The 20,284-nt window shown below is 36.6% G+C and overlaps 1 protein-coding gene across 2 annotated transcripts in view; it reads right to left on the bottom strand.

The window, feature by feature from the left end:
• The window catches only part of Nup58 (nucleoporin 58), a 54,432-nt gene that overhangs the window by 21,360 nt on the left and 12,788 nt on the right, over positions 1–20,284 (bottom strand). For both annotated transcript variants that reach the window (XM_059273539.1, XM_059273540.1), the window contains exons 6-14: positions 19,627–19,651; positions 18,334–18,399; positions 17,450–17,624; positions 13,954–14,033; positions 12,559–12,677; positions 12,078–12,160; positions 8,384–8,585; positions 2,912–3,010; positions 1,175–1,270 (exon numbers count right to left, since the gene is read on the bottom strand). In XM_059273539.1, the coding sequence (XP_059129522.1) occupies positions 1,175–1,270; positions 2,912–3,010; positions 8,384–8,585; positions 12,078–12,160; positions 12,559–12,677; positions 13,954–14,033; positions 17,450–17,624; positions 18,334–18,399; positions 19,627–19,651 (945 nt within the window). The remainder of the gene's footprint in view (positions 1–1,174; positions 1,271–2,911; positions 3,011–8,383; positions 8,586–12,077; positions 12,161–12,558; positions 12,678–13,953; positions 14,034–17,449; positions 17,625–18,333; positions 18,400–19,626; positions 19,652–20,284) is intronic.

The raw sequence follows: 20,284 nt of genomic DNA, 5'->3' as shown, positions 1-20,284 counted from the left end.
ACACATAACTGAAATCTGTAGGAAAATTCAAGCTGGCACAAACTTCCTTGTCTGTATGCTAACATGTTTTACGTGCTATGTGCATAAAATTACATCATTACGTACACATTATGTTAGTGTCTTCCTACTCAAGCCCACCAAAAACATTTCTGAAAAGACTTTCAAGGCATCTGGACCTGTCCTTAAATCCTGAGCCCTTCAGGAAAACCTCAACCCACCTCAATGTTCAAGACAATGCCAATAATGTGTATTATAAGAATTTTCATAATGAAGAGCAAGTGTTCTGACTACCTGGTTATCAAATGTAGTATTTAGATTATAGTCCTGATACCACTGATTACAAATCTTACTCTACTGGCACTGCTGACTTTAAATACTTCTTATAGTAAGTGGAATTTCTTAAATTTGAACACATTTTTTAACAGTATTACATCATTATTTTAGACTTGCTATTATCCCTACACATTACACATCAGGACAAGTATTATTTACAAATATAAAGTAGAAAGGTAAACATATTTTTGAGTTTTCTACTAGGAGATTAAACCTATTTAAAAATGAGCAAAGAACCAAGTTGGTCATTATTCATAAACTACACTACCCCTTAAAATCAGAGGTACTAACAACCGAAGATGACCTGTTTGGAGGGAGACGTCTCTCCTAATTGACTGCCTGGTGGTACAGGCCTACAGTGTCAGCTACTTGGGAGGCTGAGGCAGGAGCATGAGTGCAAGGCCAGCCTGGACAACTCAGTGAGATCGTGGATCCAGGTGAAAAGTAAAAAGTAGGCTGGAGAAATAGCTCAGTGGGATAGTCCTTGCTTAGCATGGTAAAACCCTAATGTTTACCCCCAGTACAAAAAAAAAAAGTTCTCCAGGATGGAAAAGCAAACCACCAAAATATAACTACTGGGTTACTGGGGGTGTAGAGGGAAGTTTTCAACCATAAAGTCACTCACTAGGATTCAAAAGAATCTCTAGTTAAATGTTTCTAAGTCTTGTTACATACAACCATGAAAGGTAAGGCTACACAATTTAGTCAGTCAAACCTGCTTCCTCAGAGTAAAGTGAATTAGAGATCTTCAGGGGTTAATGAGAGTAAGAACGTGTGTCATCTTTAGTTACATGATTTGTACTTTTTCACCTGCCTGGAACTCAGGCAGAAGCACACAAACCTGCACTAAGACTTCCTGAGGGTTTATCTGTTGTTCCAAATCCAAATGTGGAGGCCCCTGTGGTGCCGCATCCGAAACCAGAGCTAGCTCCAAATCCTAGTGGAGGTAACAGAGAAATACACAGTGCACATAAAACACAGATTACAGGCTACTCACAACCAACCACCACCACCACAGCTCCAATAAACGCAGTGTTCACAAACAGTCTCCATGACCTCAGACTTCCTGAGCAGATTCAGTCTCAATAAAACACTACTTTATAATTATCCGGACTAGCTCATGACCTAGCAGCAATTTTTAAAAACGAGGCTACTAAAGTCAAGATTATATTGGTATTTTGACCACTGAAATGACTATAGACTATTAAATATATGCCTAGCTGAAGCATTATTTCGTTTTGTAAAAATAAAACGGCTGACTAAATTCATAAGCAAGCATGACTTGTACAACAGTGTAAACATTACAATATTCCAAGGTAAGTGCTCTCTGATCCGTACTAACCACAGGACAGTTAACTACCTCAATCTACTCTGTTACATTAAATTTTGCCATGGTACTCTCCATGTTAACATTGACAAACTGTCTTCCCTCTTTAAACATATTTTCCATCATACAAAGCCCATGAAGAAATTCTAAGTACTCAAAGATAATTAACCAGGAATTCTCTATACAAACTCCAAATTATTGTTATTATTATCGTTGTTTTGGAGACAGAGTCTTATGTTATTTCCTCCATAGCTGAGGATGGCTCAGCACTCGCGATCCTCTTGCCTCCGCCTCCTGAGTGCTGGCACTCCAGATGTGCACCACTGCTCTCTATCTGCAGTTAGGGGGAACCAAGGCTTCATGTGTGCTGGATAAGCACTCCACCAGCTAAGATGCACCTCCAGCAAAGTTCAAATTCCTTCTGCTACTCTGCAATGGCTTACTGAAATACTAAAGTTGAAAGTGAATTATCACTGCTTATAAAAACACTACGGAAACTGGACTGCAGTCAGGAGGGATTATGCTACCTGTCATGGTTCTAAAATTCTCAATTAGAACAGTTTATATTAAATAACTGTGGTAGCTTGTAGCTTCTCTTTATATTTTAGTGTAACCTTCATACAGGAACCTTCATTACATTATCATACTTTTATCAAAATATAATAAATTCTAAATCATCCACAAAGAATTGTGAGTGCATTTATAATTAACATGCTTTTATAGACTTACCTTACTAAGTTATGAAACAATTAAAATAATCTGAATTGCTTATGTACACATACAGTCAAAATGCCAAGAATACAAAGAAATGACAAAAGTTGAGCTGTTTAATTTACAATAAAATGAATTACGTTTAAAGAGGTCACTCTCAGGTAAAAAAGATAATGATCAGGAATATATACATATGATCTAGATGTAGATTGGATTTCCAAGGTATATTAGAACTATTTTTTAAAACTAAGTTGATTTAAACTAATTCTCAAGTTCCCATTTCAGCATTCTGATTGGAACACACAAAACTCCCTGCACTTAGTTTTAGCGCTTTTTTATATCTACTTTCCACAGAGGACAGAATGACTTTTTAAGCTCTGAAGCTAATGCTAGAAAGCAATGACTTTGTTTGGAGAATCCTTTTTGCCAGATGGAACCTTAACTTCCCAAATAGCAGCAGATCCTCTTAGAAATGTGGTCTAGGCTACCATCAGTTCAAATGTAATAACTCAATGAAATATGAGAAAAGGGAAAGTGTACCTCCAAGGTTTGAAGAACCTAAGCCACTTGATTGCAAGCCAGTGCCAATACCTGAGCCGAATGGCGTTCCAAAACTAACTCCCAGAGATGGCTGTGGCCCTGGTATGAAAAAAAAAACGGGGAGGGGAAACAAATTTGCCTTACTCTTTCAAGATTAAAGTTCCTATATGAGATTATTTTTAAACTGAACATTGATTACTTTTTAACAAATTCCATGTTAAAACTATGATTTCGAGATGCCTTTCTAACCTAGCTTATCTATCCCAAATGTTTTATCTGAGAAAGAATTTTTAATTAATCTGCTTATAGCTACATAGTTAGGCTTACCACAATAAAAATGTTCAAAAGTTTAATGTACTAATAGTTTGAAAATATTTAATGCATCACAAATTATAGTTTTTATATTTCTAGAATTGTTTTAGTTCTCTCTACTTGTTTTCTGATCCAACTATTTGATGTAATAAGTAAGGTTTTACTTTCCTTTTTTAAAAAACAAGCTCCCAGTATTAGAGTCAAGTCCCAGTGATCAAGAGACTGACACTAACATAGCAAAACTATCATGTTACTTCATAAGTACCCAAAAAATTAGGCATGACTTCTTATGGTATAGAAATGGTATATATAATAGATAAAAAACAAGACAATGCTTTATTTTATTTAATTTATTGTTCTTTTAAAAGCAAACCAATTACACGGTAACATGACAATTCCAACTTGTTCACAAAGTTATTGAGTTCTATCCTTCAGCTCTGCTACATTTCACCACTCATCACCTGATTAATGAGATCAAGAATGAATATTCACAAAGGCACGCGTGCACCTTGACAGACCCAATACAGTCAAGACTTCAGAAGCTCCAACATTCATGAAGATGCACCCAAAACCAGAGCTGTGTGTCACCCTCTCCACACTGCACGTTAGGGATTGGGCTGAGTTTGTTTGGCAAGAACAGCATCAAACTTACTAGCCCCTCATGGTAACGACTTTTCTTTTGTTTCTAAATTAAGCAGAATACAAAAATCTAAGAACTGTCATTTGATATTGATTTATGGAAACTCCTCAGAAAGCCTCATAGTACAGTCTTAGCCCTGGCCTCTCTGGCCTCTGCACGCAGTGGTTAGTACATCTCAGACCCGAGGGAATGCCAAAGACACATGCATCTTCAAATTTAACTTCCAAGAAATCAAAGCCTTCACGCTGTCCCATGAAAAATGAGGTTTGTCTATTCAAAAGGTAGTGTAAAGTTATAAAGCACAAACAACAACAAAATAAGGAAGGACATTTTGCTACCCTGGGACAGAAACTGGACTTTTCAAATAGCTTCTATCCAGAAAACAGAATAACTAAATAGCAGCCAGAGTTCTTATACTACTATTAAAAAAATAAATTAAAAAATATTTTTAAGATTTTACATCCAGTTTGAGATTAATTTCAGAATAAAGGCCTGACTAGCAGCTCTTTTCTCAAATGTTTCAACAGGAACAAAAGCTTGCTGACCCCTTTCTCGTGTCTAACAAAAATAACAGAGAGCACATGTCCAGTTTCTTTACTTGGGGGACTGTCACACTGTAGCAGGAGGCACTGCTGGTGGAGACACTAAAGACCAGTGCACACCACAGTCCTCAGCCTTCCACATCAGGAGACACCCAAAGGCATGGTTTGTCATGTGTGGGTCCATTTTTAAGAGCGACAGAACAGTTTCTGCAGTCATCATATTTAGGACATCAGAACGCATCTGACAGTGACAAGACTCCCATTGCACAATAGATGCGAGATAGTTTGAGTTCTCTACCTTCACACAGATTCTGAAGGCAACATCATTTAGAAAACTAGTAGGCAAATGTATAACATTTTAAGTAGTAAGAGCTTATGATAACTTATCTCCCACGCCAAAGTGTTAACATATATGATACTCTGGCCACCATATATATTAGTTTCACTATCAGAAAACAGGTTCTAAACCCTTCAGGTAGAAGCTATGTAAACAATTCAAGTCACTTTGAAATCTGAACAGTCATTCGATGAGAGGCTCTTAGTTCCATAAGTGAAATCAAATCAATAAATATAAACCAATGATTGCCTAGAGTGACATTTCCATGTAAAGAAACATTTTACAAAAGTTTCCATGATAAATTCACACAACAAAATCAGGTTTAGCACTGTAATTTATATTTTCTAGAATAAATATTACCTTATTTAATGTAAAACTACATTTATAGGAAAAGGACTAAAGTGCTAGAATTTCTTATAATTTTCCAAGGTCACCAAAAATGTCTAATGTAATTACCACCATTACTTGTAAGTTACCTTTTAAAATAACAAAAATGCCTTCCCCTGGTAAGAAAAACTAATTCTTGTTACTTCTAATGGGGAATGTTCCTTTGGTTATTAAAACAACAAAATCAGAAATCCATAAGAAACTAAAATGAAATACTTAACATTTCTGATTTAACTCTATACCTTAAATGTCCAAACCTTCACCTAAAGCTAGAAAGCAGGAATTCCTCACAAATGCCTCAGCCCTCCTGAAAAACAGCAGCTAAGTCACAGGAGAAAAGTCTTCTGTAAACATCAACAACTTTTAAGTGTAAAAACACAACAACAAAATTTAACCTTAGTACACTGATTGGAAAAAATATCCATCCTAAATCAAGATCATACTGAAAAATCCCAATATGAAATCAACTAAGGTTTTTGGGAGGTTTGAAGACCATTTGTGGACAAATGTATATGAACTTATCCATGCATTGATGCTTATTTCATGCATGAATAGCCACTGGGTTTTCATGAACTCAGCCTTCATAACAAACAGCCACAAATTGAACATGCCTAAGTCCAAACGTATATTTGTTTTCATTAAAAGAGAATGGAGGGTTGGGGAGGCAGTTCAGTAGTAGAGTATATGCTTATTAGCACATACAAGGTTCTGGGTTCAATCCCAGTACCACCACCACCACCACCACCACCAAAAAACAAAACAAACAAACAAAACCAAAAACACTAAGTCATTTAAAATTAAGTCCATCCTTCCACCTCCTAGAAAGACGAGAAAAAAAGAAAGCAGCCTTAAAAAAAAAAAAAAAAAGCAACACTCTAAGAAAAGCTATCATCCTTATGTCCCTGTTTATACCAATTAAACCAAGAATCCATATGTAAATAAACCAAATACTTTAATAACTCACATCTTTACAACAACTATTGTGTATAAAAACATTATACAAGTTCTGTCCAGTTTCTCTAGATGGTTTTAAATTGGGACTTAGAAGGATTTCATGAAAAGTAAGTACTACACAGGAGTACTTCTCTGGGTACAAAACAAAACATAAAAGGGCTTTACTAAATGGGATGCAATTCATAACATCATTATCCATGTATCTAACAGAACTCCTAAATGTCACAATCCAGGGTCCTAACCAAGAACTAAACTAGCATTTGTAATGGGAGGGTACAGAGTGACTACAGAGCCTGGGAGAAGCTTTCAGGGAAACAAAATGGGAAAAAACAGAATGCAAAATTGTAACCTCTGTTGTTTATCAATAGTTCAACAACTTGATACAACCCAAAAGTACAAACACTGTAAGATTACTAAGGCTGATAAATTCCAATTCCTGCTACCTAACTACAAAGTCTTAAGTACACCCTAAAACTACAAGAACACACTAAAAGCAGTTATTGCCCCTGGTTGGGGGACGTGGGGTGTGGTGAGGGGGTAGCCTGGTAAAAGCACAGGCAAAATTAAAGCGCTTGAGCAGAAGCTCCCAAGAATTCCTGCAAGGTTAAATAAATATTCTCTACATGACACAGAGCAAAGGCCTTTCCTGTATTCTCTACCTTTGCATTCCACAAACCTACCTCACAGAGACATCCATTTACAGAATAAGCATCTGTGCCCTATAAACTTCTCAAGATTACATAGTCTATACAATTAAAAAAAAAAAAAAAAAAAGCCAGGCATGGTGGCACATGCCTTTAATCTCTGCACTCTGGAGACAGAGGCAGATGGATCTCTGGGTTCCAGGGTAGCCAGGGATTCACAGAGAAACCCTAGTCTCAAAAACTTATGAAAAAGAGAAAGTAAAGCACTCTGACAAGTGATTTTGCTTCATATTTAGTTATTTACCATAGAAGAGATTAACTTAGAGCTCAAGAGTTTAGACAGCTCACTTTTCTCAAGTTTTATTTATTCTCTTGAAAATAAAGTATATTAACACATCTCCAAATCACATTTCTCTGACAACTGAAAAACCACACTATTAGGACTGATACTCCATTACTCCAGAGCAAAGCCTCTCCCCCATGAACTGTCTACAGAAGTCTATACTCTAGCCAGCTAGAGAGCTACTAGATAGTGCTTATGGGAAGCACCATTCACACAGATCCAGCCATGGAATGTGGAGGACTGAGCCTAAGTCCATCAACAACTCTTTACTGATGGCAGGTCATTGCTGTCATTCAAATATGAAGACAGTGACTAGAGCATGCTTCTCTAGTACAGGTGGCCTGAAAGCAACCCAAACATGTATTTTGTTTGGATTTCACTTGTTAATATTGCAGTTTACTACTGGATTATATAGAATCTGTCAGAAAGACATACACTACAGAATAAGTAAGCCTCACTCAAACATTTTTAAATGACCAAGGGCAAAAAGGGAAACTACTACGACTGCATTTTCTGTCAAACTTGAAACGTGATAAAAAAAAAAAAAAAACTACCAGGAACAAGACAACTAATCAACTTGCAAAATTCCAAACAAGTCACTGAAGAACCACACCACAGAAACACTACAAATGGCGTTCAACGAAGGACTGAGGTCCTACATAATGTACAATCCATCTCAAACCTTATTCCTGATCTTTCCTCTACTGTTCAGTCCACGCAGGAGTTACAAAAATCCTAGCATGCATCTTCTTCAAATCTGGTTTGGACTCTTTCAGAGGACCTGTCATTTTTGTTTTCAGTCAAAGTACATCCAAATGAACCTACTGACTTTCAGCACACCAACTGTCAACAGAAACATACTGCATTCAGAATGCAAGTACTCTGCAATCATTACGTATGAGAATAAGAATGCACCATCTATTATTTTCATACCCAGAAAACGCAATGTATGGGTGGGATTACCTCTGAGTTTAAAACAATAAAGGATACAATCACAACTTGAGAATCTAATGTTTCTCTTAAATATAATTCAGTAGTGAAACACTATGTTCTAAAGGGCATTTAGCAATACAGCAAATAACAGTAACTAAATTCACAATATTCAACATCTGATGTATTAATTATTGCTAGACTACCCTGCCTTTTGTTTCAGGTATGTTTATAATTGTGTCTATCACAATTTTTAGATTTGTATTGGAACAACTATTGATAGAAATTTCGTCAGTGCTCACACAAAAGGAAGACTTATAAAAATGCACATATTGTTCTCTGCATTTGAACAGTAAGAAGCTATAACTTGAATGCATTCAGACCTGTAGCAGGCTGTTGCTGCTGTGTAAGTGTTGCAGCCATGGCAACGGCTGCTGCATTTGGCATGGTGCTGAAAGGAGTAGGTCCAGTAGTAACTCTGGGTGCATTCTGCCACTTCTTGGCTTCCGTTCTCCTGGCTTCAAACACATCTACAGCATCACCCAAAAACATTTTTCTGTAGCTGAGGTACTGTTCTTTAAGCACCTAAAATAATGGGAGGGAAGGAGAAAAGGAGGGAGGGAGGGAAAAGAAATTAAGTTCCCTGTTGAGAGCATGTAATCACATGAACTAAGTTGGCAAAAGTCAAAGACAGTGGCCACATTATCCACTGCCGTTCCAGGAGAACTACAAACGAGGCTGTGACAACTGACTCTGATGTGACAAGGTTGGCCTTGAAAGCTCTGTCACTACTGTGAATAATGTTTGTTACTGCTGTCAGAAATCTTTAGAATACACACCTAAAGTATTCCCGTTTCGTAGGCTAAGATTATAGGAAAGCAGAATAATATTTAAATAGATACTACAGTTATCACCTAAGTTTTCCCTTAAGCACCCAGTTTTCTTATAACCTTTAGATGGAAGTACTAAATATATACCAGTTAAATAAACATTTTTAAATGAGTGGGTACCGTATGATAAAGGAAGATTTCATACTTTTAGCACAGAAAGCCTGAGGGTATAAGCAGAGCTTTGACTTCGTTAATACTATTTAACTATTTCACAAGATGTACGCCTGTATACCCAACTACTCCTTCTCATCCCAAAGATGAGTTTTACAATTCCAGAGTAAGAAAAATTACCCAAGTTACCTAATGCAATATTGAGGCCATTAACCCCATTTCACATTAATTATTAAACATTTTTATTACAGATCTAACCTAATTATGTAGATTTGAAGAGAGAGTTTTCGTATTTCTTACCTTTCTTAAATATTAGACTCTGCCACTATCAGAAACACACTTAAAATTTTACTATTACTTACAGTACTTAAAGCTATTATCACCCTTTTATGTGTCTGCTCATTTTTAATACTCCAGGTCCAAGCTACTGTTATCAAGGACCAAAGTAGACCTGCTAAAAACTGAATATTTAGAAATGTTGACATTAATAGCAGGTGGGGGAAATAAATCTCATTACTATTCTCAAGTCCATTTTTCCTTTCCCTGTGTTCCATAAACATTCCCACACACAGTGCAACTTCCCAGAATGAGAAGTAAGGGCCTAAGACTTCACAAAAACATTTTTAAAGGGGGGTAGGGGAGGAACCAACCACATACCTAATACCAGTCATGGTATATATGGTGAATTCTAAAACTCCCAACTTTGTTAATGTCGCTAGGGTGTGCTGGATAAGGCAGTTCAAGTCTCTTTCAATTGGGTTAATAAAAACAAAGGAACAAAGACAATTTCTTGTGAGATTCACAAAGATGCACAAATCTAAAGCTTGTATGTTTAGCTTGCTCACTACTTCAGATGAAGATAAATGGTAACATACTGTTCTGGAGAGTTGTTATCCAGGAAACTTGACATAAGCTAGAGTCATTTCGAAAGACAGACTCTTAACTAAGAGCATGCCTCTATAACACTGGCTTACTGCCAAGTATTTTCTTAATTAGTTATTGATGTGAGAGGACCTAGACCATCGTGATTGGTGCCAACCCTGGCCAGGTAGTCCTGAGTTGTATGAGAAAGCAGGCTGAGCAAGCAATAAGAAGCAAGCCAGTAAGAAAGACTCCTCTATGGCTTCTGCTTCAGTTCTTGCCCTGACTTTCCTCAGTTATGAGTGTGACCTGAGATTTATAAGAGGAAATCAATCCTTTCCTCCCCAGGTTGCTTTTGGTCATGGTGTTTATCACACCAACACAAGTCCTAACTGAAACACTTAAGAGATCTGATCAGAGTAAAGTCTTTGATTCTTGGAAATATATTTAAGTAAAGCAAGAAACAACTAGGGAAGCTGAAACAGGAGCTCCAGGCCTGTTTAGACCCTGTCTCAAACAGAAAACAGATTAGAGACAACAGATTATCCAAATATCACTTATGGCAATTTCAGCCTATTTTCTGGCCTCATTACCAAAAAGGCTATTTTTCAAAGCAGAGGGAAGGAAGTCCATTGCAGACAACTTTGTGATGAGGCCTGGTGTCAGAGGATAACACAGGATATAACACAGTGAAGGCTTGCCTGTGATGTAGAGTGAGTTCAAGGCTGATCTGTGCAATTTACTAGCTCACAACCATTTATAACTCCAGTTCCGGGGGGAACCGATGCCCTCTTCTAGCCTCCAAAGGCACTAGGGACATACATGGTACACAGGTATGCATGCAGGCAAACACTCATACACATAAAAATAAAATAACTCTTAAAGAAATTCAAAAGTCATCAAAGAAACAAAAGCTCTGAGAGTGGCATAATGATCAATCAGGGGCTGATGATGGCTGAGGTGAATCAGAGAAACCTAGGCACTCCATTATACAACGTTCTACTATTTTGTTTGTTTGGAAACATTCATAATAAAACTAATTTTAAAATTAGCATAAGACATACCTCAACACAGAATCACCTTTGCCAGTTTAAAATCTTAAAGCAACATTTATCAGTGATAATAGAAAATCTTATAATCTTCCTTCAGAAATTTTCTTAAGAATGCTTTAGTTTCCAATTTGCTGGTATGTGCTAAAAATTTTTAAATAACCCAGTTTAAAACAGTTAGCTTTTTAAAAACTCCATTACCACAAATCAAGCAGATATGAACATACTCAATGAAATGTCTACATAATTTACTTATTCAGGTTTAGCGTCTTTGAATTTTCAAGGTTTTCTGGAGTATACATAACTAAGAACTTAATTTGTTTAATTAATCTGCAAAATGAAAAAGTATACTTTATTTTACATTTCACTTAGATTAAGAGAGCCATCTGTTCTGCACATTAATAAAAATTTAAAACTAACATTATTACATAAAGATCAAAATAGTGACAAATTATTTCATTTACATTATTCAATATATATTACTTAAATAAACATTATATTATTTGGTAAGGTTTCCTGTACTTAGAAGGAATTGTAACCAAGTTTTCTTTAACTTTATGATAAATAAGTATTAATAAAACACACATTAGACTGAGTTGGCATAAAAAAGGATTTGCCACTAGGGATGTTTGGGTTTTTTTTTTTTGTTTGTTTGTTTGTTTGTTTGGTTTTTTTTGGAGACAGGGTTTCTCTGTGTAGCTTTGCGCCTTTCCTGGAACTCACTTGGTAGCCCAGGCTGGCCTTGAACTCACAGAGATCCGCCTGGCTCTGCCTCCCAAGTGCTGGGATTAAAGGCGTGCGCCACCACCGCCCGGCGGATGTTTGTTTTTTATAGTGCTATTTATACCAGGAAAGAAGGAAACAATCCGAATGTTAGTTACACAAGCATTACACAAACACACAACCACCTTCTATAAGGTATCAAGAACAGTGATGAAGGAAAATGGCATTGAATCAAAGTTATTCCCAAGGTCCTATTTTAAAGTTTCATTTTATTTTTCTTTTTAGTTTTTATCAATGAATGCATCCGAGTATGATCATGAATTATGGCCTTTTTACTTACACATCATTTGAGCTCTTTCTGAACAAGCATGGAAATATGTTATCAGATAAACAAGTATTTGGATTTATATATGCAGACAGGTGAATTGGCAATGAACGCTTACCTTGACATTTTCATGAATAGATTGAAGTTGTGCAGCTAAAGCTACAAATGTTTGATAAATTTTCTGCATAGCCATTGATAAATCTAGAAGAGAAAATTAAGAAACAAATATGTAACAATTAATGTTATTTTTCTACTACTCTGTCCTAGTTTGGGTAGTTAATGTGTAGAAGGAAAAGCCTCTATCAATGTTCTCTACACTACAGAAGACAGCAGGCTAAGAAGACAGAGAAGGCCATTTCCATCACTGACCTGGAAAGGAAGGGGACATTCTAGACAGTCCCCTGTCACAACAGTAACAACTTACAATAAAGCATTCTACATTTCCAGGGAACCAAGACTTACCAAAGACTTCCCAGGAAATTTTCTTAAAGCAGCTTAAGATAAGCACTAGCAGTTGTTTGCACACCTGCTATACAAGTTTAACTGCTCATCAGTAACATAATGGTGTCATCACAGAATTGTCATAGTAGGGAGGTTACCTTGAGGAGTTATATGTGAATTGTTTGCTTGAGTGGCAAGATGATTTTCTAGTTCTTCAATCTGCTGCCTGTACTGCTGAAGCTGTACCTCAAACTGCTGAACCAAGACTCTGAAGTAGCTATAAAAAGTTACATCAAATATTTAAATATTATTTCCTTTATACTTAAAACACAAATAAGTAATTGTCCTCTTTTAAATGGGGCTTTCAATTTAGGATGAAGATATAATTTACAGATATCACTAAAGCAAACTCCCAAGCACTGAATAATATTGAAATATCATGATTCCAATCATGGAGGACAAATTACACAAAGTGACGTCATAGTCTTTAGAAAAAGCAAGGTCATCCACAATAATTTAGGACTTAACTATTACAAACAGAGATTAAGGAAAATTACAAACAAATACAATACAATCCTACAACAGAATCCTAGGAGGTTGAAAATGTACATTAATGGGGAGGAGGTGAATCAGTAAAATTCTAATAAGTTGTTGTAGTTAAAAACATTTTGCTGGGCGGTGGTGGTGTACGCCTTTAATCCCAGCACTTGAGAGGCAGAGGCAGGCAGATCTCTATGAGTTCAAGGCCAACCTGGTCTACAGAGTGAGTTCCAGGACAGCCAAGGCTACACTCAGAAACTCTGTCTCAAAAAAAAAAAAAAAAAAAAAAAAACAACCATCAAAAAAAGCATTTTATTAATGTTAGCTTCCTATTATTGATAATTATACTATAGCTCTACAATATGTTAATGTTAGGGACAGTGAAGTAAGGAATTTATGCAAATTTTTGTACTACTATTTTTATAAGTTTTCTGGAAGTCTAAAGTTTAAAAAGTTAAATCAAAGTGCAGCTATCACTAAATTTTACAATCAAGTACTTAACAGTTTTTAGAATAATAAAAGAAATTGTGTTTGTTTTGTTTTTTTATAAGAAATGGGTAACAGATTGGAGGGCAGTTTAGTAATAAGGCACTTACTTGCCAGGGAAAGGAGGAAAATGGGACAGAGCGGAGGTGAAGAGAGGGAAGAGGGAAGAGGAGGGAGGAGAGAGGCAGGGAGTTTGAAAGCTTTTGGCAACAAGAACTGTGCTGTTGGTATGAAAAAGGCAAGGTAGAGCTGGGTGGTGGTAGCACATGCCTTTAATCCCAGCACTCAGGAGGCAGAGGCAGGTAGATCTCTGTGAGTTTGAGGCCAGCCTGGTCTACAGAGCGAGATCCAGGACAGGCACCAAAACTACACAGAGAAACCCTGTCTCGATAAAGCCAAACAAACAAACAAAAATCCAGTTAAGCCTTCTCATGTAGCAAACGAAAAATTCTGTGTACGATTATTGCTCTGCAGTCTTAAAATGAAAAACTTTTGTTTAAAAAAGAAAAGAAAATCCAGTAACTTACTCAGCAGGAGCTGTATTTTCATGTTGAAGTCCAGGTGGTGTTTTCTGGGTTCTTAAAGCTATCTCAGCATTCTTTAACTCCTAATACACCAGAGATTTAGAAACACATATAGGATACAAACAAACAAAAAAGCAAGGTAAGAGTTAGGCTAGTACAAACTATTTCTGGACTGAGAAGTCAAACAATTGGAAAACAGGGAATAGAACATGCTGCTTTAAACACTGCTGAAACCTCTTTCTAAAGAAGACAAATTAAACTTTCAATAAATTTATGATAAAATTAATAAACTACACTGATCTTTTTAAAGAACTATGCAAATTTATAAAATGAATTCAACCACAGTGAAAGGAATGTTACTGCTTTAGAATCTTCATGATGCAACTGTAGAAAGCACTATTTTAGGAAAGGCAAGCAAGCAGAACTAAGCAGAGGCCAGCATCAGCAGGGATCACATCTGGGTAGCCAACCACTATACACTCCACCATTCAAGGCTTTATTCACGCCATCCTGTCCCTTGGTAAACCTGTAAAACAGCTGCTTCTCTCTTACATGAAGAAATGGGGCCACACAGACGTTACCGCCTAATACACAAGTTAAGTCTGAGAGCTGAATGCCGGTCCTCTACTCTTCCTCAATGTCATCTTACCTTCTATCCAATGAGTCCTCAGGACTAGTACTGTTTTAACACTTATACCCCATATTCTTGTCATTCCACTGCTTTTTTCTTTTTTGTGTGGTTTTTTGACACAAGGTTTCTCTGCGTAACAGCCCTGGCTGTCCTGGAACTCCCTCTATAGACCAGGTTGGCCTTGAACTCACAGAGATCCACCTGTCTCTGCCTTGCAAGTGCTGGGATTAAAGCCATGTGCCACTACTGTCTGGCTACATCTCTCTCTCTCTCTCTCTCTCTCTCTCTCTCTCTCTCTCTCTCTCTCTCATTAACTTGTTTTTTAAAAGAAGTATCTTAAATTTATGGTCCCAATAGTAACTTTTTCCCTTATTAAACTACCAAGCTGTTAAGTCTAACTGGCTCTCTGTATCATTTTACTTTTTGTTTGTTTTTAAGACAATGCCCTATTATGTAACCCAGACTAGCTTTAACTCATAATCCCCCTGCCTCAGTCTCCTAAGTCACTACACCTCCTGCATCACTAACCCTGCCTGGCACTGCCTTTTTACCCTTGGTCTCTACCACCTCAGCAGTTCTCACTCCTTACTTAGGAGAGCATGGTTCTTGACAGGCATTCTGCAGTAAGAAGCTGCTAGCAGGTCTTCACACACACCCATGTCATACTCCTGGCCATCGCCCCTTCTCTTTCCTCAGCACAAGCCCTTGTAACATTTACACACCTTCAAGAACCAAACAAACATATCACACATTAGACTCACGGTAAAAGTGTCAATTTGAGCCCTTTGTGTCCAAACACATTATGTTTCATTAATTTGAGGGTTTTGTTTTGTTTGTTTTTTGTTTGTCATTTTAGCAGAATTAGTCTTTTGGTTCCCTAAAACCCAAAATCCCTTTTTTATCTCAAATTGACTTAACAATTCTGCTACATACAAATACCACACATTTATAGATGGAAATATCCAGTTTTAGAATTATAGTGAATCCAAGTATAGTGTTGGATTCAATGATGGCTATTCTTGGTTGTGAACTTGACTGCATCAGGAATTAACTAAAACCCTCACATGTGTGAGGGATTTTTTTCTTAATTAAATCATCTGAAGTAGAAAACCCACTTTGAATCCAGACCGGAGAGGTGGGAAGACCCACCTTTAATCTGGGCCACACCTGCTATCAGCCTATATAAAAGACATGGGAGAAGGAAGCCTGCTTTCTTTGCATGCTTGTCTCACGGTCACGGGTCAGTCCATTCCTTCACGGGCATTACAGCCTACTCTGGGATTCCAGCATATACTGAGACCAGCTGAGACATCTAGCCTCATGGACTTAACAATTAACAGATTCTTGGATCTCTGGTAGACAGACAGCCATCACTGGACAAGTTAGACCACAGCTTCTAAGTCATTCTAATAAGTCCCCTTTATCTATCTCTCTCTCTCTCTCTCTCATATATATATACACACACACACATATACACATACACATATATTATTTTTACATGATGAAAATATATATATATATATATATATATACATGAATATATAAGTTCTATATATTTCCTCTAGAAAACCTTGGCTAATACAGGTTCTCTTAGTTTGCTACCTCCATTATTGGCTAATTATAACTTTTCATAAATATATAAATTCATGTATTTCACATACAAAATTGAGTTTTATATGATTTCATATTTAATTAAAGCTTAAATATTCACTTATCTAAAGCATAATTAACATTTTGTTTTTCCTAGAAAGTACCTAATGGTAAAGGAAAAGTGACTAAGAACACACAAAGGAATACTGCATTCATATTTAATGAAAAGACTAGGAAATTGGAATTTGAGAACAGACAACAAAGTTTTCCAATTCTTTTTCAACATCATAGTTTATTTACTTATTGGTTTTTTCAAGACAGGGTTTCTCTGTGCAGGGTAGCCCTAGCTGTCCTGGAACTCGCTCTACAGACCAAGCTGGCCTTAAACTCAGAGATCTACCTGCCTCTGCCTCCCACGTACTGAGATTAAAGGCATGTGGCACCACCGCCCAGCAAATATCATAATTTAAATAGCTATTTTAATAACATTATTTAAAAGTTACAAAGTATTCTTGAACAAATGACTTATTACATAACCACATTTGAAGATTCTATTGAAAATTCTATCCCTTCATTTCTGAAGAGCACGTCACTTGATAAGCCTACAGTAAAAAGGTTTCACATGAAACTTGCCAATAACTCAGTCAAGACGATAGGCAAAGATGACTTTCTAATTACAATACATAAAACACATATAATTCATATATTATCACTCTTCTTCTATGGTACAGGTAAGAACCACTTACTGTATTATGTGTATGATGCCACAGGTGGAAAAATTTGGTAGCATGAGTGACAGATGACATTAGTCTCATTGTTATTCTCAGTAGGCAGGTTTAATCAAGGCTAGCAGATAACCAGTTAAGCTTAGTATTAACAAGGCATGCCATAGTTTCAATCTAATAACTAACAAGATAGAAAACATTTTCTGTCCAGGTATCTTCCTCCTTTATAAGATAAACTTAGCAAGAAGCTCTTATGAGAGCTCATGGTTAAGGGCGGGACTAGCAGGGACTGCTCCTCAACCTCTTAACTGCATAATAAGGACAACAGTATCTACCTCAAACGGCTGTCATGAACACTAATCTAAGCTAAAAAAGTATAAACTACTTAGGATATTGTTATACATACATATAGAGCATATATAACATTAAATAAAAACAAGATGGCAATTTAAAATTTTATGAACGTTCTGGTTTTCTTATTAGTGTGTACACATCAAACTTTTATAATTAAGTAAATTCTTATTTCACAGTAATATGGCTATGGCTGACATACCTGAGCCGTTTCTAACTTCAATTTGTCGATATTGAGGGTGTTCCTCTGCAACCCACTGGCAGCCAATGACAGCAGCTGCTTCAGTGCCTTGATGTCTTCCTGGACTTTAAGCATCGCTTTGGAAGACATTCGACTAATTTCTTCTTGGACTTGTTTTTGTTCTTTGACAAATTTCCTAAAAGAACAAAGAACACAAGTGACAGGAGTGGGGGGTGAGAGCTAGAGGTTGCGAAGGGACGGAAGGAAATGATGGAGATGGAGATGGCTCCGCAGGGAAGAGCAATATACTACTCTAGCAGAAGACCCAAGTTCGGTTCCCAGTACCCACATGGTGGCTCACAATCTGTAACTCCAGTCCAAGGTCCTGTTCTGACCTGCACAAGCTCCAGGCACACACACAGTGCACACACATACATACAGGCAAAACACTCATGCATATAAATCTTCAGAAAAAAATTTTAAGTAAAAAAAATTTAAAGAAATCAAGATAAAAATGTTTGTCTTTTTTTTTTTCTAGAGAAAAAGAAGTACATTTAAAATAAGCTGGTCATAGTCTAATGTTTGAAAACTACAATTCACACTTTTTAATAGAATGATACTGAATTTTAATTCTTACTTTTCTCCCTTTTTTTTCAACATTATTTGTGTGTGTGCCTGCTAATTTTTATCAACTTGACATAAACTAGAGACACCTAGAAAGAGGGAACTCAATTAAGGAACTGCCTCCATCAGATTATCCCATGGACAAGTCTGTTGGACAACTTTGTTGTTGTTAATTAATGTAGGAAGGCCCATCCCACAGAGTATTTAGGAGAAAGATGTTTCCCCTAAACGTATCCAAGAATCTTTCAAGTTTTATTTATCTAATCACACTTGGTACTTACTGGAGATTTTCAACATCCTGACAGATGACAGGAGGCAGGTTTTCATCTTTCAGCGCTTTACTATCCCTAAAAAAAAAGCCACATCTACATTAACGCCATCCAAACGCATTAACACTATGCAGATTCTGACAATAAGTTGTATTTTCCTATGCTAAGAAATGAGAATATAACAATGTTTTTTACTTATATTTTCTTTGATTTCAAAGTCTTATAAATGATTTACTTGACTTGAAAATAATTTTACCAACTTATTTGACACCAACATTTCTCTTTTTTTTTTTTTTTTAAAGATTTATTTATTATATATACAGTGTTCTGCCTGCATGCTGGAAGAGGGCACCAGATCTCATTACAGATGGTTGTGAGCCACCATGTGGTTGCTGGGAATTGAACTCAGGACCTCTGGAAGAACAGCCACTTAACAGCTCTTAACCACTAAGCCATCTCTCCAGCCCAACACCAACATTTCTTAACAAAGACTGGTATCCATTATAAATATTCTTAGAAGTATTTAAGTAAATGTCTGAAAAAAAAATCAGAAAATACTAGATTCAATGTGATGTTGAACTGTTTCTTCTGATTCAAAGATTCTATGATTGACATTCAATTAAAAAACAGTAAGGTATTAATTAAAGAAAGCCTACAGCATTTTTCATGAGAAAAGAAACTCAACATAGTTTAGTACTTTATAACATAACCTTCACTCAAATGGGGAAAGACAGCCCTACTGATGTAATTATAAGTAACACAGAAAATAAATAAAACTTGGTAACAGAATAATTTTACAGTGCTGGCTAGAACCCCCAATATTTCTCAGATCCTCCATTCAAATCTTTTAAAGCTTTGAAGTTGGGGTTAGAGATGTTCAACTTTTTAACATATAATACATATGGAAGCTATTACCTTGGCTGAAGACACAAGGGAGTAAAATGGTACTAGTGTAGTAATTTGTGTATGTCAAACTGGTAGTGTAAGGGCTACAGGAAGAACTCAGTAGTAGAGCACACACTTAGCCAAGTACAAAGCCCTGGGCTCAATACTCAGCACTGAAAAGACTAAAACTAAAGTATTTGTATTATTTAGGAAATGTCAACCACCTTTTCCGAAAGAAATGGCTTGAAATTCTCTTGATGACTAGTAATCAAAGATTTGACATTTCAGAGGTTTTCTGAAACATATATTTACCTTTTTTGGCAAACACTGATTTTTGTCTTCTAAAGGTATACTTTTGTCTATAACAATCTGCCAACAACTTAGTAATTAAACTATTTTAAAGTTAAATTTTAAACTTACTCTGGTCTTGTTCCTGTTTTATCACCTAGAAAATCCAAGAAGCTTCATGTAAAAATAGGTCATTTAACAACACATTAACACATTCCAAGTTCTAATGAACAGAAATGAAATAAAATAGAAACACAAGTTTTCAACACCATGCAATGTGATTTTCCCTGTCCTGAACTTGGAGGAAGAACACAGCATTATGATGGAGATCACATATCAAGCAAACACCTTACAGAGCTCAGCTGTATCTACTGCCCTCAAGAAGAAACAACTCTATCTGGTGCCTTGGTCGTAGTGTTTTAGCACAGCAACATGATAGTAATTAGGACATGCACTGTTTTTTTGACACTTTAGTTTGGGGCTATAACTCTATATCTATACACAACATGTAAGACAGGCTACATTTCAGGGACCCTCAGTAATAACACACTTACAAACACTTCCTGTGCCTACTCTTGCAGTCTCTGGCTTGCTACTTTCCACACAGCCATCCCAATGTTCCTCATCCTTTAACCTCCACTGCTGTGGGATGGTCTGTATGTCAAATGTGTTGCTGATTGGTCAATAAATAAATCACTGATTGGCCAGTGGACAGGCAGGAAGTACAGGCGGGACTAACAGAGAGGAAAATTGAGAGAACAGGAAGGCAGAAGACACTGCCAGCCGCCAC

This window comes from Peromyscus eremicus, chromosome 9, assembly GCF_949786415.1.
Source record: "Peromyscus eremicus chromosome 9, PerEre_H2_v1, whole genome shotgun sequence".
In the NCBI taxonomy this organism is placed as follows: Eukaryota; Metazoa; Chordata; class Mammalia; order Rodentia; family Cricetidae; genus Peromyscus; species Peromyscus eremicus.
The sequence above is the reverse complement of the archived record's forward strand: the minus strand, read 5'-3'. Positions and strand labels throughout refer to the sequence as shown.